Below are 22,921 nucleotides of genomic sequence, written 5' to 3' on the forward strand. Positions count from 1 at the left end.
GTACAGAAGGCAGAGTTTAAGAGTCAAGGGGTCAGCTTGAATTTCGAATGGTTGCAATGATCTTTTTAAAAAGGAAAGGTTCCCAGAAATATATATTATTTTGATCAGACTTATCTCTGGCAGATTTGACCTTGTGGTTGAGATGTTGTTTGCTCTATGGTTAAAGAATAACACTGTAAGGTTTGCCTTGTAGAGAAATGTCAAAGGTTCGGAAACTGTAATTTTAAAATGTGTCTATGATTGAAATGTTCAAGTTAGACACATTGGGCTAAAACCTGGATATGGCCAGTTCACAAGTGTAGGCATGGCCTGATTAAAATAATGCAGGTCACAAGCAATCTTTGTACTGCCTGCACATCATAATGATTTTTTAAAATTTCCACATCGTAATTTGTTATAATTGAAGTTCAAATCTCCAGGTTAGCAGCGGTATAATACTCTTGAGTTATGCTTAGTCCTTGGCGTACCTACTACTGCTTCAAGCCTTTTGACATATCTCACAGCTCCACATACTTCCAACTTTTCAGCTTTGACAAGGATTCTACCCAGACACATTGCAACAGACTCACTGATGCTCTTCTGACACTCTGGCACTTGTTGCAGGGCAAGGTGGTACACAGTAGGAGAGAGCTGCAGAGAACTGATAGGTACATAGAACACTACAGCACAAACAGGCCCTTCAGCCCACAAGTTGCGCCAATCACATCTGTACCTCCCAAGCCATAGAACTATCTGTAACTCCCAATGCCATTAGATCCCATATACTAATCCAGAAGTCTTTTAAAAGACCCCACTGAGTTCGCCTCTGCCACCACCGACGGCAGCCGATTCCACTCACTCACCACCCTCTGAGTGAAAAACTTTCCCCTAACGTCTCCTCTCTACTTGCTTCCCAGCACCTTAAACCTGTGTCCTCTTGTAGCGACCATTTCAGCCCTGGGAAATAGCCTCCGAGAATCCACCCTATCTATTCCTCTCAACATTTTATAAACCTCTATATAGATGATCTGGAGGAGGGAACCGAGTGTAGGGTGTCGAAATTTGCTGATGACACCAAGATTGGGGGAAAGGCAAATTGTGCGGAGGGTGTGGAGAGTCTACAGAAGGATCTAGATAGGCTGGGCGAATGGGCCAGGAAATGGCAAATGGAATTTAATGTTGGCAAGTGTGAGGTGGTCCACTTTGGTAGGAAGAATGGTAGGAAGGACTATTACTTACGTGGCGAAAAACTGCAGCAGGCGACGGTGCAGAGGGACCTCGGGGTCCTTGTGCATGAGTCGCAAAAACCCAGCTTGCAGGTGCAGCAGGTGGTCAGGAAGGCGAATGGGATGCTGGCCTTCATAGCGAGGGGGATTGAATATAAAAGTAGGGAGGTCTTGCTGCAGCTGTATAGGGCACTGGTGAGGCCGCAGCTGGAGTACTGTGTGCAGTTTTGGGCGCCGCACCTGCGCAAGGATATTTTGGCCTTGGAGGGAGTGCAGAGGAGGTTTACTAGGCTGATATCGGAGTTGAGGGGGTTGAGCTATGAGGAGAGGCTGAATAAACTAGGCTTGTACTCGTTAGAGTTTAGAAGAATGAGGGGAGATCTCATTGAGACGTATAAGATGATGAATGGGATGGATAGGATAGAGGTGGAGAGACTCTTCCCGCTCAAAAAAGACAGTAGGACTAGTGGGCACAGCTTCAAGATAAAGGGGGGGGCGGTTTAGAACGGAGTTGAGGAGGAACTTCTTCACTCAAAGGGTGGTGAATCTCTGGAATTCTCTGCCCGTTGAAGTGGTGGAGGCTGCCTCGCTAAATATTTTTAAGAAGCGGGTTCTTGATAAGAGAGGGGATTAAGGGTTATGGGGAGAGGGCGGGAATGTGGAACTGAGCCACGACAGATCAGCCATGATCTTATTGAATGGCGGGGCAGGCTCGAAGGGCTAGATGGCCAACTCCTGCTCCTATTTCTTATGTTCTCTATCAGGTCACCTCTCAACCTTTGTCTCCAGGGAGAAGAGACCTAGCTCCCTCAACCTATCTTCATAAGGCATGCCTCCCAATCCAGGCAACATCCTTGTAAATCTCCTCTGCACCCTCTCAATAGCTTCCACGACCTTCCTGTAGTGAGGCGACCAGAACTGCGCACAGTACTCCAAGTGGGGTCTGACAAGGGTCTTATAAAGTTGCAGCATTGCCTCCTGACTCCTAAACTCAATCCCTCGATTAATGAAGGCCAGTACACCATACGCCTTCTTGACCACGTCCTCCACCTGCGAGGCCGATTAAGAGTTCTATGGACCCGGACTCCAAGATCCTTCTGCTCTTCAACCCAGCTAAGACTCCTACCCTTGATATTGTACTCCTGCATCCCGTTGGTCCTGCCAAAATGGACCACTACACATTTATCCATGTTGAAGTCCATCTATGAGACATCTATGTCTCCTGAATCTCTTGGAGGAAACAATATTCTGAATCATTGGTGTGACAGTGACTGAGGCCTTTGCGACTGGTGTCACTGAACCCACCCACTTTGATGACATGTTCCTGTCTTTTCTCAAATCTTACTTTACCCTCATTTCATAATCTGGTGCAATGTACACACTGCAGATGCTACAACTGTGCACCTCACATTTTCCACAAACCTGCTGCTCACTCTTATAATCTCCTTGTGCATTTATGTTTTTAGGAACCAAGAACTGGCACCTGGCCAGTTGTTTGCCTTGACAATGAAGGGTGAGAAGAGCAGATGTCAGACTTCTCACTTGGTCTGACACTTGCTGACACCAGCTGAGATACTAAGTCTGTGGTACTTTACATGGTAGCATAGAGCACATGATGAGTAACGAGGCATGAGTGGACTGCAAACAAGCCAGAAGGAAAGGATAGTGTGTGCCAACTGCCCAGAGGGTCAAGTCACAGACAAGCTCTCCTGCAGAAGACTCCAGTGACAACCTCAATATGAGCAGCATACAGAATAAGACAGATGGGCATTTATATCTCGGGCGTGGCACAGAGCCAGATTGGAACCAGTCTTTCCCAGCATGGAAGTGGTAACCAACTGAATAACAGCAACTGCTGATCCATTGTCCATGATGGGATAACTCAGCATAGGGACAGGAGGCTAGGGAAAGGATCCTGGCATGAGAAGTGCTAAGGAAAAGCACCAGGGTGAATAACAGAATATCATATCTATTACTGGAAAGTCTTGTTGGGTAAATTTATTGTGAAGGCATTGTGATGATGATCAAGTGAACTGGAGTCTGATGAGTCATTTGCAGGCACTCTGTCTAGAACAATATGTTGAGGGTGCCTCTTTCCTTTCTCCTCATTTTGAGGTGCTTGCTAGAGCCCTCGTGGCAAGGGACATTTCCATAGACATGTTGTGTAGATTGCAGCAGACTATCACAAGTTCCTGGGACTTGCCTTAGCTGTTTCTCAGCTTGGGCTTTGAGCCAACCAAGCCTCATTATGTATGTTGGCTGAGAGTCTAGTCAGCTGTTAGAATACGAGAATAGCTGCTCCCCAGAGGAAACATTGTTTGAGTGACATCTCAGGCTGTCTGATCTCTGTGGTCAATTTCTCAATGTTTGTTGACACATGTTAAGTGGTTTCAAGCATTTGAGGTTTTTGAAACCTCAAAGAGTATGAATAATTAACATTTTTATTAGCTTATATTCCAGACTTTTTTCAAGCATAGGAAAAAGTCAGTGGATTATGTTTTTACAAAGCTATTTTCTTCTACATCCCACTATACACAATGGTACTCATTTGTTCTAGAAAGTGTACATTGAGTCAACAGGCATAGAAGAACCAGAGCTTGGTATAAGGGGTAGATGGAAGGACAGAGCTTACATAGGGAGCATGAGGAGACATAGGACATGGGTTGAAGAACAGAGGGTGGTAGAAGGGCAGAGCTTGGCATGAAGGGAAATGGAGCTAAATGGAAGAGCAGACTTTGGCATAGGGTACAAGAGTTGGGTGGAAGGATAGAGGTTTGTATTAGGGGCCTGAGGAACTTGGTGAGGGGATGTAATTTGGCAAAGAAGGCATGAGGGGGACATTTCTGAGCCTACCTTTTAATAGGTAGGCCATGCAGATAAGTATTCATGACTTCTCTATGGGACTTGAACAACAACTCTTCAAAAATTTGGCCTGGCTCCATGAAAATTGCATAGGATCCAGGATATGCGTATCACTGCAATGGAGCCATATAGAATGGGAGTACCAGATGTGAGCTTCTGTCAAGAACTAGCCTGCACCCTTTTAAAGCACTCCTGAAAATTTGACAGTCTGGGATTGGACTCAGGAATCCTGGAACCAGGACCCACCCAACATTTTTAAAGCGTTCTTGAATCAACCCGAAATGGTGAAAATCCAGGCCATTGTCACTGAATGTTAATGATGCTCAGTGAATTTGCATGTAAACAACCATTCCTCTGTTATGAATTTATTTGCGTAGTTGTCATAGATTTTGCCACTACTTTAGTCTTGATAATTGTCTAATTTATCCAAGAGGTCAACGGCTGATATTTTTACACACGCTAACATAAAAAATTCAAAGCTGAGAAATACCTCTAAGAAAACGTACATATCCCGTTGATAGTTAATGATTGAAATAACAACCTTGATTGGGGCCATTGTTTAACAGCATTTAAAAATATTTAATACATGAAATTTTAAAGCTTTATAATGTTTTGAAATTGTAATTCACAGTTTGGATCTTTTTCTGTTTAAAAATTAAACCTGAAGTCTTCTTTGTAAGATGGAAACAAAACGATTATGCTCAGAGTGCTGTGGCACATGAATGTGTCAAGCCACAAATATCCCCAATGTGGCATTTTTATTTGCCCTTGTACCTAGCTATATAATAATTCCTGGTTGCAGGAAAGAGAAAAGAAAATTGCTGTATGAGTGGGATTTTGTACTTAAGATATATATTTTTCTGACTTTCTGCGAAGTGTACTGACTAATACATTTTAGAAGACAACAGACTGAATGTAAAACCAGAGACTGATTTATTAATTAATTATTAAGTGAACAGAGAAACATTTGAAGTGTGGCTTCAACTTATGACAAAGTCTGGCCTCTACAATGAGCTAAAGAATCATTATTCTTGAATTTCCTCTCTTTGGTATGTAAACTTCTACGTCGGCCTGATTGATTCAATTTTCAGGAAAGTTTACTTCCCACCTACTCCAATTAGCAGCTCTTTGTAACTGACCTTAAGTATATGCTTTTCTGAAGGTGGGCAACATTCCATCAAACTTGTTAGTCTGGTTTGCATAACATAACACTGCTATGTAGCTTCCTATCCAAGCCCTCAGCATAAAACTGAGCGAACGGCTAGAAATGATAAAGCAATGTTTGAGTGAATAAAGGACTAGCTGTGACACTGATGATCTCTATGGTTGGATGCAATAATAGTTGCCTTGAGATTATAAATGAAGAGTTTCCACTTGAGATATTTAGCAAACCTGTTGAATTGTATTATAGCATGGAATAGAACATTTTCAGAAAAGAATGGAAGAAAATTAGAAAAAAAAACTTTGATTAATTATATCTAAGTCTAAAGCTTTCCTCTACTATTGGCAGATGGCTGGAGCCTTGTCTGAAATGGGGAAACCACTTGATGAAATTGTAGAGAAATTGAACATCGCTTTAAGTAAATTAGGTAAGTGATCAAACTGCAGAACCAAACCATGGAAAATATTCTAGTTGATTGAAGCTAATTCAATACACTTAGAGCCTGCAGGCATAATTAAGGATTCAATTAAGACAAAATTTAATCTGTATTTATGACTGGACATCTGTAGCCGTTACAGTTTATTGTCACTTTGCATTTAAGAAGTAGGCAGGACTGCCTGATGACTGTATTAACTCAAATTAGTTTAGGCATAAAGAGGTGGAACCCTCAGATGTGGGCCTGCTTTTATCTGAAATTGGATTTCGTATCCTATTCTTTTTGTAGCTAACTGTAGCCACCCAAGTTTCCTGTTTCTTTTAACAGTGATTGTGTCAGACATAGATTTTAATAGAAAGCATTTCTGTTTGGCTGCTGGAGCCATGATGTGGAGATGAGAACCTTCCACATACCTGACAAAGGAACAGCGTTTCCAAAAGCTTGTGGGTTTACTATCAAATAAACTGGTTGGACTGGTGTTGTGAGACTTCTTACGGGGCTGCTGGAGCTCATGGTAGATTAAGGAAATAACCAGACTGATTAGGCTGTCAAGCTGGTTAGTGAGGTTTGTTTGTTTTGTTGAGCAGAAATAAATAAATTTCTGGGTTGGTCCTTTAATATCATTTTACCTTTGATGTGAGCATTACCTTCAAAGGAAGGGGCTTGTTATGGTAATCTAAGACAAGAGAGGGGAACTAATTTACATGTCGCCTGATTATTTAGGGAAAAAGAAGCCAGCTGGTTGCCAGCTTTGTTTCACCAGTGCAGAACTCCTGACTATTCACCCAAGCACCATTGATTCTATGACTCAAAGCGGGGCGTGGAAGGATTAACTGTGCATCATAAGGATATCATTCATCCAAACCAAGTTTTAGGATATTAGTGAACTGTGTTTTCTGTGCACTGCCAGCCTTAGAACACTTGCTCAATTGCCTTTCTTTAAATTCTGTTCTGCAATGACATTCCATATATGGAACATACAGTAGACAGTCTTCTGTATCTGCTCTATTGCATGCCACATCCAGCATGGCATTTTCTGCTTAGAAACATTAGTTCCTCTGCTAATGCCCAATCATAGCTCACTTAGTAGTACATTCCTAATTTTTCAGAGATGTTCTGCACCAAAGAAAGTAGACATACCTAATAATTTCAATTTAAGCAAAATGGGTACTTAGTGATTAATCATTTGGAATTAATAGTTCGGTAGTTTAATTAAGCAGCTGAATTAGAGGAGGAATCCTCTTCCGTAATCATCAGCGAAATGTATACAACCTGTACAACATTGCACGAAACATTGAATCATTGCCTTTTGACCTTGCATGTACTGTGTGTGGGGGTTGGTGGCGGGGGGGGGGGGGGGTTTGGGGGGAGAGGAGAGGGGGGGTGGGGGGGAGGGGGAGAGGAGAGGGGGGGTGGGGGGGAGGGGGAGAGGAGAGGGGGGAGAGGGGGAGGTGGGGGGGAGGGGGAGAGGAGAGGGGGGAGAGGGGGAGGTGGGGGGGAGGGGGAGAGGAGAGGGGGGAGAGGGGGAGGTGGGGGGGAGGGGGAGAGGAGAGGGGGGGAGAGGGGGAGGTGGGGGGGGAGGGGGAGAGGAGGGGGGGAGAGGGGGAGGGGGAGAGGAGAGGGGGAGGTGGGGGGAGAGGGGGAGGGGGAGAGGAGAGGGGGAGGTGGGGGGGGAGGGGGAGAGGAGAGGGGGAGGTGGGGGGGGAGGGGGAGAGGAGAGGGGGGAGAGGGGGAGGTGGGGGGGGAGGGGGAGAGGAGAGGGGGGGAGAGGGGGAGGTGGGGGGGGAGGGGGAGGTGGGGGGGGAGGGGGAGGGGAGAGGGGGAGGTGGGGGGGGAGGGGGAGAGGAGAGGGGGGAGGGAGGGGAGAGGGGGAGGGGGGGGGTTGAATTTTGAGTCTGCACTCTCCATCAGTTGGAATGGCCGCAGGCGCTCAAAATCCAGAAAGCGCGATTTGCACCAGCAGGTTTCCAAAATCCTTTCTTACAGGCCTCTTGTCAGTGGGGTGGTCTGAAACATGCTGCAGGGCTGCAGAAAGCTCACTGTAATACATATTAGCGCGCATTCTCTGTGGATTTTGAGCTGGTAGCGGTGTAAAGTCACGCCGGCGCGATTTATAACAGGACTACAGAAGCATGAACCTGGCGCCGTCACCTCTCAAAGGAGGGGAGTCTCAGAGGTGAGCACACATCAGCCAGCATCTTAAGCGGTGTACAGTGCTCAGGGGGAGCAGGAGAGGACCCGGGGACAAAGCTATGTTCTCACAGTAGCCATTCGAGGAGAAGGATCAGGAGGGGTCACCTGCATGCCTTCTCTACTCTTCATGCCAGGGCATCCCTTGCTCTAAAGAGCTTGTGAAGGCTGGTACATAGATATTACTTCCTGTGTCACCCATCATGGGTCCCTGAGTGTATTGCTGGTGAGGAAATGCTCTTCTTTATTGGCTGGCAAGAGGGACAGAGCACCACCATTCTCATTCTCCACAGGGCTGAGGTGCCAGGTGAGTGTGCTGGTATCTCTTAAGCTTGGTAGCACAAACAGACAGGCTGGAAGCTCTGTTGGTGATCTAAGTGAAAGTTAATAACATACAATCATAACATAATGGTGACATTAGTGCTACACTACCTGCATTCTATTTGCCTATGGATTCTTAATCTTCACTATCACGCTACATCTAGGTGTATTACCAGGATCCACAGCTGAGGTTGAGGCTGTCTGCTGACTGCCAGGCCTTTTTGCCTGAGGTGACCTTGATGGGTATTTATGAGGGAGCTGGGACTTGAAGATCCAGGCCTCCCTCATATTGACTGCTGCCCTCCCTCCTTGGTGTTAGGGGCTGGAAATGTGTCACATAGGGAGGGGGGAGGCATCAGATAGGCCAGAGACACCCAGAGTTCCTTGGATGGAGGGCATCAGACTGTACTCCTGCTGATTCTCTTCTCTATGGGATCCCAGGGGCCTCTGTGCTCCTCCAAGAGATGAAGGGGCAGCTGGAGTGAGATCCAGAAGCCCTGCTATCCTGTGGCACAGATACTCATGAATACCCACCAGCACCTGCAGCATGCAGCAGAAGCCCTGCACCGTGGTGTGAACATCACCTGCCATGGAGTGCATGTTGTGCACTACGGACTCCACTCTTGCAGTGTTTGCCTCAGTGCGCTGCACTGACAGCACCATCTCCTCTGAAAAGGCAATGAGACTCCTCCAACCTGCCAGGCAGTCCAAGGAGAGCTGTTGTCATCGCTCCCTGAGTTTTGTAACTCTGCCTTTGCAGCTCCAGCAGCTGTAGGATGACCAGGCCCAAGGAGGGAGGGCAGCAGTCAATATCTGTGCTGTCTGAGAGGAGGCCTGGATCTTCAAGCCCCAGCTCCTTCATAGATGCCCCCCAAGGTCACCTCAGGCAAAATGGCCTGGCAGTCAGCTGACAGCCTCAACCTCAGCTGTGGATCCTGGCAATACAGCTAGATGTAGCATGATAGTGAAGAAGATTAAGAATCCAAAGGCAAATAGAATGCAGGCAGTGTTGTACTAATGTCGCCATTATGTTATGATTGTATGTTATTAACTTTCACTTAGTTCACCAACAGAGCTTCCAGTCTGTCTGTTTGTGCTACCAACTGAGTTGGCCTGGAACTCAGCAGAGTTCTGGGCTGTAGCATGCTTCTGATTTGCTAGTTCCCTGCAACGTCCTAGCCTCCACTTGCTATGGATCTTCAGCTGTGAGGCGCTGACCAGTTAGTGACTCAGAAGCCTGCCTACGTATTGGACCCACCAAGGTGCTTGTATCTGTGCTGGTGCCGGGACTAGGTGACTGCTGTGACACTTTTTCTGTGGCTGGTCGGAGACATCCTCTGCACTGCTAGACTCCAGTAGTTTTGGGGGCACAAGGATGGTTCCTGTTCCGAGAATCAGCCTGCAAGAGAAGGATCATGATATCGGTGCATCGTAGGGGGTATGGAGGGCACGTATAAGATGATGAATGGGATGGATAGGATAGAGGTGGAGAGACTCTTCCCGCTCAAAAAAGACAGTAGGACTAGGGGGCACAGCCTCAAGATAAAAGGGGGGCGGTTTAGAACGGAGTTGAGGAGGAACTTCTTCACTCAAAGGGTGGTGAATCTCTGGAATTCTCTGCCCGTTGAAGTGGTGGAGGCTGCCTCGCTAAATATTTTAAGACGCGGGTTGATGGGTTTTTGATAAGAGAGGGGATTAAGGGTTATGGGGAGAAAACGGGAAAGTGGAACTGAGCAGCGACAGATCAGCCATGATCTTATTGAATGGCGGGGCAGGCTCGAAGAGCTAGATGGCCTACTCCTGCTCCTATTTCTTATGTTCTTATGTTCTTATGTACGTTGCTTACTCACTTGAGGGATGACAGCATTTATGTTGAGGACTCTCGTGTTTCTTTGCTGCCCCCACTTCACCAGCAGTGCACGCATGGTTTGTCTCCTTCATGGTCAACTCAATGCCACACTCCTCCAAGTGGGTGAGGCTTCGCAACTCAGGCATTACACTGACTGTCTGTGCCCGCTGGTGCCTGTTGTCGTGCAATTACGCAAATTTGGAGAGCACATAATTGACCTGTATTCCCCTAGGCTGGGGAGAGAAATATCAACCCTAGCTCTATTCAGTGATTCCTGCTGAAAAGTGTATTTGCATGGATGTCGTGTTTGAGAGTAGGATTGGAAATTATTTCGAGGTTGTCCATTATTCAAACAACAACTTGTATTTATTTAATCTCTTTTAATAAAGGAAAACATCTCAAGCCTCTTCCCTGAACATCATCAGACAAAAAAGCATACTGAACCAAAGAAAGAGATATTTTAAGAGAGTCTTAAAAGCAAAGAGAGAGAGAGGCTTAAAGTGAAAATTCCTGAGTGTCAAGCTGGATGGCTGAAGTGGGGGGTGGAGGTGGCATGAGGAGGGTTACAAAACATTACAATGTAAGAGGAATATCCCATCCAAAGAGGGGCTTTGAAGAGTTGGACAACATTACAAAGAACTGGAGGGGTAAGTGATGAAGAAATTTAAAACCAAATTAAATACTTGCGAAACTGGAAGCCAAAATAATGTTGGTGGTTAACTGGGTGAGCAGGACATGTGCTGGATAAGATATGGGTAGCAGAGCTTTAAACTAACTGCTGTTTATTGAAGGTGAGGGATGGGAGACTGGTCAGAGCATTGGAATAGTCAAGTGTGGATCTGCAGAAGCATGGAGAAGGATTTTAACAACAAATGCATGGAGATAGGTAGGAAGAGGCTAATGATGTTCTGGAGTTGACACCAGATTATCTTTTTGATGGGGTAGTTTGGAAGCTCGATTTCAGAACAGAAGATTAATATTGCGAACAAATTGGTTCAGCTTTAGGCAATAGACAGGGAAGCAGGTGGAAATTTTGGTAAGGTATGAAGTTTGTAGTGAATGTGGGATGCTACTTTAGTGTTTAGCTGAAGAAAACTGACTTAGCCACAACTGAATATTAGACAATCAGACAACAGAGGCAATGGAGGGGCCGACAGAGCTGTTGAAGCAGTAAAGCAAATGTGTGGACATAAACCCCAGATTTGAAAATTAAGGGGCAGTGCATAAACGAAAAGAAGGAAGGGAGTAGGGTGATAAGGATAGATTCTTGGATGACTTCAGGGATCATTCTTCGAGAAGGAAGTGAAGCCATTGTTGTTTTGACAACACATTTGAAGAATGACTGCCTGGGTAATATGATTCAGAATTATTAGCACCATGAGCTTGTACTTTAGCAAGAGTCAGCATCTTCAGTAAAAAGACAGACAAAACTGAGGGAAAAATGATATGCATAACCAGCATCCATGTGGCATTAAAAGAAGCTACTTGACAGGCATTGCATGCTATTTTTACTCCAGATTAAGCTTTCATCAGAAAAGCAGAGCAGCACACATCACTATTAAAAGCTATTAAGCTTTAGGACCTCCGAGTTACTGTTGTCTAATTATCTGTTCAATTTAAATACAATTCCATCAGTGTTGTTTCAGTGGAAACAGAAAAATCTGCACAAGTTCCTTTTACTTATTCAATTTATTTCTCTATGTATAATTTCCTGTTCAGGTACAATGGGAATCTGTTTGTCACCATGCAGTGTCCCTGGATCAGAGCCAACCTTCAATCTGGAAGCAGATGAATTGGAACTTGGACTGGGTATGAGAGGCTGCACAAAGCATACAACTTAACATAGAATGTAATTGTACAATACTGGTTAGCAACACAGTAGCATAGCACGCTAAACTCAGCATGGATACAAAGGAATATCCCTCTCCTAGAAATAGAGAAAGAAACATAGAAAAAATCATGACTCTGATGGAGGCTATTTGCTGATCTTGACCACGTGAGTCGAAAAAGAGCTATCCAGCCTAATTCGGCCTTCAGCTCTTGGTCTATAGTCCTTTATGTTATGGCATCTCAAGCTTATACCCTAGTATTTTTTCAATGTGATGGGGGTTTTTGCCCCTACTAACTTTCTAGACACCTCTGGGTGCAAAAGCTCCTCAGCTCCCCTGTAATCGTTCTACCAATTACTTTAAATATACACTTTGTGGGTTACTGTTCTCTCTGCCAACAGAAATAGGTCCTTTTCTATTCATTATATCTCAGACCCCCATTATTTTATACAGTTGAATTAAATTTCTCCTCAACCTCCTCCTCTCCAAAGAAAACAGTTTCCAGCCTATTGAACCTTTCTTTCAATCTAAAATCCTGATTCCTGACATTATCGTTGTAAATCTTCATAACCTCTCTAGGGTGAGTCTCGTAAGTGTCTCTCTAAAACCACATTCTTCCTGAAATACATATACCAAAACTTTATGAATCACTCTAGCTGTGGCCTAACAAGGCTCACATAACCTCCATGTCCCTCCTTTGATTTTCTGGCCCCGTCATAGCGCGAGCCACTGTCGGAATTTTGCCAACGCAGCCATAAGTCCAGTGGGCAGAACCAGAAAATCCTGCTCTGAGTCTCAACCAATAAAGGAAAATATTTTATATTCGTTCTTAACCACCTTATCTTCGAGTTCTCCTTCCTTCAGGAATCTTGGACTTGCACTCCAAGATCCTCCTATTTCATTACATGTCTTAGAATCTTACCATTTATTGTATGTTTCCTCATTTTATCCTCCCACAATGCCATTACTACTATTATTTCTTAATTCTCTAATTGAATTCCACTTGACTGCTTTTGTCCATCTGACCAATCCATTAATAGCTTTCTTCCTCACTATTAATCCCACAAACAACTTCTGTAACATCTGCAAACTTCAAAATATGCCCCTTACATTTAAGTCTAAATTACTGATAACATGAACAGCAAGGGATCTAGTCCTAAGCCCTGAAGAACCATACTGGAAAAAGCCTTTCCATTTACTATTATCCTTTGCTTCATGTCAGTGAGCCAATGTTGGATCTAACTTACCACTTTCCATTGGACTCCATGAGCTTTTAATTTCCTGGCCAGCCTACTATATGTCACAGCCTTACTATAATTCACAAAAACCACATCAAATACACCAGCTTCATCATTCTTTCTGCCTCCTCAAAAATTTTAATTGAGTTAGTCGGACACGACTTTCTGTTAAGAAATCCGTGCTGACTGTCTTTGATTGACCTGTGCCTTTCGTTAAGATTTCTACAATTTCAAAATTGTTCCCAATAATTTGCTCACCATCATGTTTAGGCTGGCTGATTTATAATTATTTTGGGTGATTTCTTCCTCCTTTTTAATCTTAGTTTCCTCCGGCACCATACCTGTAGTCAAAGAACATTGAAAAAGTGATCAGAGCTCCCGTTATTTCTTCCCTTATGTCCTTAGCATCATATGATATATTTCTTCCAAGCTGATTGAATTATTCACTTTCAATGAAGCCATACAGCTTGAAATTTCCACCCTCATTGCTCAGTCCATTAGATATTTTATACTTCCTCTCAGTTTTCCTTGATTTTTACATGCCAATATTTTTACACATCTCCTCTTTGCTTTCCTTTTTGTTTAGTTTCACCTCTCAAATTTCTAAACTCTTTTACGCTTTCTACAATGTTGTTTGAACTTTTTGTATCTGACAGAAGCTTTCTATTTTTTACCTCATTCTACTCTGTATGCTCTTTGACACCCAGGGTGATCTAGATTTGGGAGTCCTATGCATTTTCATCCTGGAGTTGTGTTTGTTATGAAACCTTCTTTAGCTTATTACTGTAGTACTCATTTACCTTTTCTGGAAAATTATAGTTGAAATACTCTTGTGGTCAGACTAGAGACATTTCAGAGTGTATTCTTATTAAAATTAAAGAATCAACTGATCTGGAATTTCAGTAAATGAGTTATACCATCAGGGCCCATGAGCCTGTGCTGATCCTGGCCTGGTTAATCCAAACATCTTCAGTGGCTTTATTAATAATCTTGCCACTCTAATTTTAGCAGGGATTGAGCTATTTATTTATTCATGTGTCTTGAGTGGCATAACATTAACATTAGAATGGCAATTCAGGGGTGTCTGTTCTTCTTCATACAAATGATAGTGCAAATCTGGAACTCTGAAAAATTTGTTAAGGCTTTGCTAATTGATCACTTCAAAATGTTAAGTAAATTTATTAAGGTAATTGGAGTAATGGCAAATAAATGGAATTGAAAAACAGATCAGCCATGATCTAATTGAGAAGCCAAAGTGTTGAAGGATGAATTGCTATGTTCAGCTCTGTCCGCAACTTGAAGATGTTTGGATTAACCAGGCCAGGATCAGCACAGGCTCGTGGACTGTGATGGTATAGAATCATAGAGGTTTATAGCATGGAAACGGGCCCTTTGGCCCAACTTGTCAGTGCTGCCTTGTCTTTTTTAAAACCCCTTAGCTAGTCCCAATTGCTCACATTTGGCCCATATCCCTCTATACCCATCGCACCAATGTAACTATCTAAATGCTTTTTAAAAGACAAAATTGTACCCACCTCTATTACTACCTCTGGCAGCTTGGTCATAACTTCCCTGGACTGGTTCAGCTACAATAGCACAAATGATTCTTAATCTCAGTCAAACGTAGCAGTCTACTTAATTGGTGCCTCTACAACCGTGCTCCATATTCACCCGCTTTCCACTACCAGTATATATTATCTATAGGCTGTATACAACAACTTTCCAGTCTTTTTGGAACAGCTCTTCCCAAGCCTCCAATCTCTACCACTGAGAAGAACAATAGCAGCGACGTCATTGGAACACCATTACCTCCAATGGCAGTCATCTTAACATGGGTATTTTATATTGTTCCTTCAGTGCCATGACACCAATATTGTGGGATTCCCTATCCAACAATAATATGGAAGCAACATCTCTACAAAGAGAAGGCCAACCAGCACCATTTTGAGAGCATCTAGGGATTGGTAATACATCTCTAGTGTTGCCAACAATGAACAAAGTGAGTTAAGGAGAGGAAAACAATCTAGAGTCCCTGACCCTGGTCATTATCCAGTGATCCCTTTAGAAAAGTACGTGTCTGTTTGTGGCCATCAGGCAAATGCAGGGTCATGCTTGGCTACGGTACCCAACACAACCAAATAAAATACCAGTTTAATAAGAAAGCAAAAGTTGCTAAATGAGTGAAACCATACCTTAGAAAAAGTTACTATCCTTTCAAGACAGAGGAGATAGAATACTCCTTTGCAATCAGTGTAAACACATGTTTACTGCGCACATTGTACCATTCGGGTGAGAGAACATGTGTCTTCTCTCTTCCAGATTTGGAAAACTAAGAATCTTTCCCAGATCATCTCCTTCTGCAGGCTAACACAAAAAAACAGACTATGGTCCATTCCAAGGCCATGGGTCATGCAGAACAGAATTTTATATCAAGTTATAAAGAACAGGAAGTTAGCACATTCTTCAGCCTGGCCTCAATTACAGCAGATTTGGAATACTGTTGTTGGTCTTGACCACTGAGTTAAGCAACTGGGGGGAAAAAAAAATCAAACTGTGTCCCTTCTTGAACTCCTGTTGGAAAGTGTATTGGTTTGAACAGTAAATGAAACAGGTTAGATTTGGCCAAGATACATCCTTTATGCTTCAGTAGAACACTCACTATTAAGATACATGTCAACTGCTCTCTTGGACAAGGGAGCCAAAGGTGGATGTTTGCTATGGAATTCTGTCCAAGCAAATATCACCATCTTCAGAAGAGAATAGACGATTTTAAAAATCAGCAAAAGCAGCTACATTGTTTTGAAACCAGGTCTGTTTTTGTTTAGGTATCCACGGAGAAGCTGGTATCGAGCGGATAAAGGTGAGAGAGCTTTAAACTATAAAATGTAGGAGATGTACATCAGTGGAAATAAAAAGTTAAAAATGCATTGTCCAGTAATTTCTGTCACTTCAATGGAGATCATACTGAGTACATTGCATTGTGTAACAACCAACATGCAGAGCAGAAAATTCAGCTATCTGCTACTGCTGGTCTATAAGGGGGACCTTAATGACGGATTTGGTGCTGACTGCCTCAGTGCTCCATTTTCCTTCATTCTTTACTGATTCAGGCTGTTGGAAGACTTTGCTGAAATTAAAATACTTGTACTGAAATATTTTGGTTTTTGGCCCTACAAATGTCATCCTATTAATTGGTGTCAGCGGTTGCTGAATGGTATTACTCCCTCCTCTTGAGTTGGAAGTATGTGGGTTCAAGGCCCACTCCAGCAGTTTGAGGTCAAAATCAAGACCGCTATTTTAGTATATTATTGAAGAGAGCTAAACTGTCACAGCTGTCATCATGACCCTGTCTGCCTGGTAAAGTAGTGTAAAACATCCCATTGACTGTTTTGAAGCACAGTAGGGGAATTTTCCCGAGTGTTCAAGCCAACATTTAACCATCAAACAAAATCAAATAAAATAATGAAATAATTTATCATTATTGCACCGCAGTCTTGGTACCTTGCTAACTGAATTGGCTGCTGCATTTCCTTTGTTAAAACAGTGACTACATTATAAAAATACTTAAATCACCATAAAGATAAAATTATGAAAAATGCTATATTAATCTAGGTTTGTTCTCTCCTTAAAAGAACTACATCCATCTATAAGTTGTGTTAAAAATATATTGTTTGTCATCTACACATGGCCCTAGTGACACAATTTGCAGGAACTAGGTAAACGTTTAAGTACATCCTGACAATACCCAGCCCTACCTCTCCAACACCACTCTTGTTCTGATAATAATTTCCATGCTGTTGGATAGGGTCTGTCACTGTAACACCTGGATGAGCTGCAGTTCCCATCAGCTGAATATTAAGGAAACCAAACTGTTTATGCTGCTGCAGTCTTTATCCATTCTTTTGTTACCTTTTAGTTTTGAGTCCACTCATTGACCACACTCTTCAAACTGTAACAATGATCCAAGTTATTTTGAGGATGGATATTATTTTTAAAATATATTGTGATATTCTGTAAATAAGTTTGTGTGTGTGTAACTTGCATAACTAAGCTGGGGTAAGGTTAATGGAGACAGCTTGTCTCAGAGAAATGTCTCAGAAGGAAAGGAGTAGAGCTGTTAAATGCATGAATTTGTAATGAAGCTATGATCAAGTGGAATCATAAGTAAATAAATAGAATTTAGAAACTTACGTTCAGAGATGGATAGGAAATTACGTTTTCAGCAGTTAAATTTCACAACTTGCAAAGGTTTCATAAATGTACAAGGGAAGGTTGTTAAATTTTATTTGATCCGAAGGTGGAGCCCTTAGAAAAATATTAAAGTTTTTTGTATTTTTAAAAAGCTAAGTTCAAAAGCGTGCTAAAAAGAATGGAGTCAAAGACAAAAGTGGAAAGGATATTTAGGGAGCTGAAGTTGGGTATGGGGGCGGCACGGTGGCAGAGTGCACATGTGTTAGAGAACCATTTTAACTGTGTAGCTGTAATCTTTTGTGCTTATGGTTTACTTTCTTCTTGTTAATAAATCTTCTGGTTTTAAAAATCCTAAAACTGGTAACTGGAATTCTATGCTGCTGAGATTTGTTGGCTTCTTCTTGTTTTCAAAATGCAAAAGAAGGGTTACCGTTCCTAAGTTAAGTTTCTCTATGAGATTGGGCTTGCTCAGCCATTAACATCTGCTGTGGTCATAACAATATACATATTCTGTCCTGTGCTAAGTTCTCCATGCCCATTGTCCCCTTTCTTTGACACAAACAGGCTTCATGGACCTCAATGCATTTAACTGAAAATCCCTGGCCTATCAAGTGACTGCATGTCACCATTCCACTTTATGCGTACAGTTTCCTCCAACTTTAAATTTCCATCTGTACCCATTGAGCCTCTTATTCTGATCTTTTGTGTATCCCTTCTACCATTGCCTCATCATTGATGGCAGATCCTTCAGCCACTTTGGCACTATTCCCATCCCTAAATCACTGTTTCAGTCATGTGTGCACTTCAAAATGACAGTAAATTGACCAACAAATTACTACATTGGGTTATTCTTGTAATGGTACTTTGCCATTGTGATGGCACAGCAGTTGACATCTCACTGAATCCCTCTAACTATACTGTCGATGGCTCATCACCCTTTTAATTTTGTTATTTCCCCCAGATGATTTCAGCTGATGAAGTGATACAAAAAGTACTTGATCACATGACAGATCCCTCAAATGAGTCCCATTTGAGTGTGCAAGCTGGTAAGTATAGAGTTGGGTATAGGTGGCTTCTACTCTCTCTAGTCATCCTAGAGAAGAGTTGCTCCATTATGGATGATTGCTCGCCAAAACCCTCTCACTCATTTCACGAGCATGACCTGACCTTTTTGTCATTTGCCATTTTAATTCAGCAACTTGTTCTGATGCCCACATGGCTGTCCTTGGCCTGCTGCAATGTTCCACTGAAGCCCAGTGCAAACTGGAGGATTAGGCACTTTACAGCCTTCTGGACTCAATACTGAGTTTAATGGACTGCGCATCCTCTTCCTCATCTTGACTCCTTTTCTCTTTTAATTTCCCAAGCAGTTATCAGCGAGTGATTTTAAAATATAAAGTTTAGTGATGATGGAAAGATGGAGGTAAACTAGTTATTAATATGCACCAGTCTGTAAGAGCAATTGAGAAACACAGACTTAAAAAAAAGACCCTTTTAATCACAGTTTGATGTTTTAAGTCTCCTCTGTATTTTGTCTTTTGTTTCGGGCAGTTCCCTTTTTGGGGGCTGCCCCTTTTAATTTCTATCTCAGTTAATTTCATTTTGTTTAATTGGTTATTCAAAAAGATTGACTGGATCATGGCGAAAGGTCCCCGTTGTGTTTCCTTACTTCACAGATTTTAAGTGGATAAATTGATTATCAGTTCTGTTTACTGTGTTTAATTTTACTTTGCCTCCAGGGGATCATGTTGTGTTGATTGTGAATAACCTTGGCGGCTTGTCCTGCCTGGAACTGAATATTGTGGCCAAATCTGCCATTAAATATCTGGGTAAGTATACAGTATTTTCATCTGAGACTTATGGCTATAATCTGAGCATTTGATGTCAGGGAACAAGCAAGAGAATGGATCACAAACTGGTTACAAAATAGAAACCAGTGTAGGGATTAAAGTTAGTTACTCAGGTGGAAGAGGTTTATAAAATGTTGAGAGGTATAGATAGGGTGGACTCTTGGAGGTTATTTCCCAGGGCTGAAATGGTTGCTACGAGAGGACACAGGTTTAAGGTGCTGGGGAGCAAGTACAGAGGAGATGTCAGGGGTAAGTTTTTCACTCAGAGGGTGGTGAGTGAGTGGAATTAGCTGCTGTTGGTGTTGGTGGCGGGGAACTCGCTGGGGTCTTTTAAGAGACTTCTGGATGAGTACATGGGATTTAATGGGATTGAGAGTTATAGATAGGCCTAGTAGGTACGGATATGATCAGCGCAACTTGTGGGCCGGAGGGCCTGTTTGTGCTGTAGTGTTCTATGTTCTAAGATGAAAAGTGGTGTTCCACAGAGATGGTGCTGGTACCACAACTGCTCATTATTTTCATAAAAGATTTGGACTTTGGAATTGGAAATATAACTACAATATTTGTGGGGGGGGACCAAATTGGGAGGTGTAATGAAAAGAGAAAATGCTGGAAAACCCCAGCAGGTCTGGCAGCATCTGGAAGGAGGGAAAAGAGCTGATGTTTCGAGTCCAGATGACTTTTTGTCAATGCCAACAAGCATAGAAAATGGGAAATATTTATACTGCAGGGTGAGGGAATGAAAGTTGAATCATAGCCACGGAAACCAGGGGAAAAGGAACCAGGTGCTGGGGCCTCAGCTATTCACCATTTATATAGATGATCTGGAGGAGGGAACCGAGTGTATGGTGTCGAAATTTGCTGATGACACCAAGATTGGGGGAACGGCAAATTGCGCGGAGGGTGTGGAGAGTCTGCAGAAGGATCTAGATAGGCTGGGCGAATGGGCCAGGAAATGGCAAATGGAATTTAATGTTGGCAAGTGCGAGGTGGTCCACTTTGGTAGGAATAATGGTAGGAAGGACTATTTCTTACGTGGCGAAAAACTGCAGCAGGCGACGGTGCAGAGGGACCTCGGGGTCCTTGTGCATGAGTCGCAAAAACCCAGCCTGCAGGTGCAGCAGGTGGTCAGGAAGGCGAATGGGATGCTGGCCTTCATCGCGAGGGGGATTGAATATAAAAGTAGGGAGGTCTTGCTGCGGCTGTATAGGGCATTGGTGAGGCCGCAGCTGGAGTACTGTGTGCAGTTTTGCTCGCCGCACTTACGCAAGGATATTTTGGCCTTGGAGGGAGTGCAGAGGAGGTTTACTAGGCTGATATCGGAGTTGAGGGGGTTGAGCTATGAGGAGAGGCTGAATAAACTAGGCTTGTACTCATTAGAGTTTAGAAGAATGAGGGGAGATCTCATTGAGACGTATAAGATGATGAATGGGATGGATAGGATAGAGGTGGAGAGACTCTTCCCGCTCAGAAAGGACAGTAGGACCAGGGGGCACAGCCTCAAGATAAAGGGGAGTGCGGTTTAGAATGGAGTTGAGGAGGAACTTCTTCACTCAAATGGTGGTGAATCTCTGGAATTCTCTGCCCGTTGACGTGGTGGAGGCTGCCTCGCTAAATATTTTTAAGACGCGGGTTGATGGGTTTTTGATGAGCGAGGGGATTAAGGGTTATGGGGAGAGGGCGGGAATGTGGAACTGAGCCACGACAGATCATCCATGATCTTATTGAATGGCGGGGCAGGCTCGAAGGGCTGGATGGCCTACTCCTGCTCCTATTTCTTATGTTCTTATGTACTGATGTAAAAGACTGCTAATGGCAGTCTATAGAGAGAATAAAGTGTGTGAATCGCCAAATGGCAGATGAAGATTTTTTTGGGGGGGGGGGGGGTGTGGGGGGGAGTGGGAGAGGGGTAAAATTTAGAAAAAGGGGAAGCAGAGGGGGAGAAAAGGTATGGCAAGGAGGGGATTAAGTAGGGGGAAAGTGGGCAGGGAAATAAAAATGAAGAAATACGATAAAGAAATAAAAAGTAGAGAATAGTAAAAAAAAACAAAGGGGTCGAGCTAATTGTCTGAAGTCATTGAATTTGATGTTGAGACCGGAGGTCTGTAAAATGCCTAGCCGGAAGATGAGATGCTGTTCCTCCAGTTTGCGTTGAGCTTCACTGGAACATTGCAACAGGCCAAGGACAGACATGTGGGCATGGGAGCAGGGTCGTGTGTTAAAATGGTAAGCAACAAGAAGGTCAGGGTCCTGATTGCGCACAGATCTACAATAGTCGACAGGGCCTTCAACAGCGTGCAGTCCATCTTGCGCCATGACCCTCATCCCCTCCCCTCCCTCTCAGAACAAGTCCCCCTTATTCTCACATTTCACTCCGCCAGCCTCCGCATGCAAAGCATAATCCTCTGCCATTTTCGTCATCATGTGGGTATGCCGGCGTTGGACTGGCGTAAACACAGTAAAAAGTCTGACAACACCAGGTTTTAGTCCAACCTATTTATATTATCAAATAAATAGGTTGGACTAAAACCTGGTGTTGTCAGACTTTTTACTGTATTTTCGTCATCTCCAGCGTGATGCCACCACCAAACACATCTTCTCTTCATTCTGCAGAGACCATTCCGTCCAGGGTAACATAGTCCACTGCTCCACTATACTTAACACCTCTGCCATCACTCATGGCACCTTCCCATGCAATCGCAGAAGTGTAACACCTGCCCCTTTAGTTCTTCCATGCTTACCATCCAAGGTCTAAAACCTTCATTCCAAGTTAAGCAGCATTTCACTTGCACCTCTTTCAATTTGGTGTAATGCTTTTGCTATTCCTAATGTGGTCTCCTCTATATCAGAGAGACCAAGGGTAGAATGGGTGATTGCTTTGCTGAACACCTCTGGTCTGTGCGCAATATATGGCCCTCTCATATTGAAAATTAGGGTGCCCAATGTTGAGATCCATGGTGGAGTCCTTCCTCTATCTCATCCTGTCTTTCTCACATTCTCATTTTCAACTAGCTGTCATGCTGTCTATTGTGAACTTCTTTGCTTCTGCATTCTCACTTACTCTCACTCTTGTTCTATTATTTGCATTCATGCAATTGTATTCTTTTCGAACACACTCTTGTGCACTTGGGCTGTAATGTTAATGAATTCATTTACATTCCTTTCTCTGTTATGTTCTTTCTACATCGTAGTCCACTCTCCTTATTTCTATCTGGTCTGCTCTGCTTGTGCTACTTTCGAATCACGGTTCATGAAGTAGAAGAATTTGTTCTAATCCATAATGGTATTTCACCCCACAGAATGAAACCAATAAAATTGCAGCCTATGTTAATACAAATGACAGGCTCACGAAGAAGTAGCTCCTGATTCCAATTCAATTTTTGTTCCATGCTATCTTATTGGCTTCCTTATGGTTTGAATGTGTATTTTGCGATTTTTTTTTAAAGCAATGGCAAAAATGAAGTGTCAAATTGAAGCCCTTTCATGATTGATTTGTTTAAATGTTGCAAATTTTGCTGCGGTAATAATGTAAATGCTCTTTTCTGGGCATCTTTTTCAGAGAGTAAGGAGGTTGTTATTGAAAGAGCCTACGTCGGCTCCTTAATGACAGCCTTGGAAATGGGAGGAACTTCTCTGACTCTGATGCATGTGGATGGTGAACAGCTGAAACTGCTGGGTGAGTGCTTTTAGATGAAGGCTGTGACAGAAGTTCATTTTCTTCACATTTCTTTATGCGTGAAGATTTTAGGATAATTTATTCCCTGTCTTTGTACTAATGTTGTCCACAT

At 43.1% G+C, this 22,921-nt stretch overlaps 1 protein-coding gene across 5 annotated transcripts in view; it reads left to right on the plus strand.

The window, feature by feature from the left end:
• The window catches only part of tkfc (triokinase/FMN cyclase), a 72,079-nt gene that overhangs the window by 23,749 nt on the left and 25,409 nt on the right, over positions 1-22,921 (plus strand). For all 5 annotated transcript variants that reach the window (XR_013886819.1, XM_080190433.1, XM_080190436.1 and 2 more), the window contains exons 5-10: positions 5,578-5,656; positions 11,745-11,834; positions 15,918-15,952; positions 18,245-18,329; positions 19,023-19,112; positions 22,693-22,809. Coding sequence is in view for 4 of the 5 variants with exons in the window: in XM_080190433.1 (XP_080046559.1) it covers positions 5,578-5,656; positions 11,745-11,834; positions 15,918-15,952; positions 18,245-18,329; positions 19,023-19,112; positions 22,693-22,809 (496 nt within the window). In the remaining variant the exon portion in view is untranslated. The remainder of the gene's footprint in view (positions 1-5,577; positions 5,657-11,744; positions 11,835-15,917; positions 15,953-18,244; positions 18,330-19,022; positions 19,113-22,692; positions 22,810-22,921) is intronic.

This window comes from Carcharhinus amblyrhynchos, chromosome 6 (assembly GCF_965287045.1).
Source record: "Carcharhinus amblyrhynchos chromosome 6, sCarAmb.v2.hapA, whole genome shotgun sequence".
NCBI classification, from domain to species: domain Eukaryota; kingdom Metazoa; phylum Chordata; class Chondrichthyes; order Carcharhiniformes; family Carcharhinidae; genus Carcharhinus; species Carcharhinus amblyrhynchos.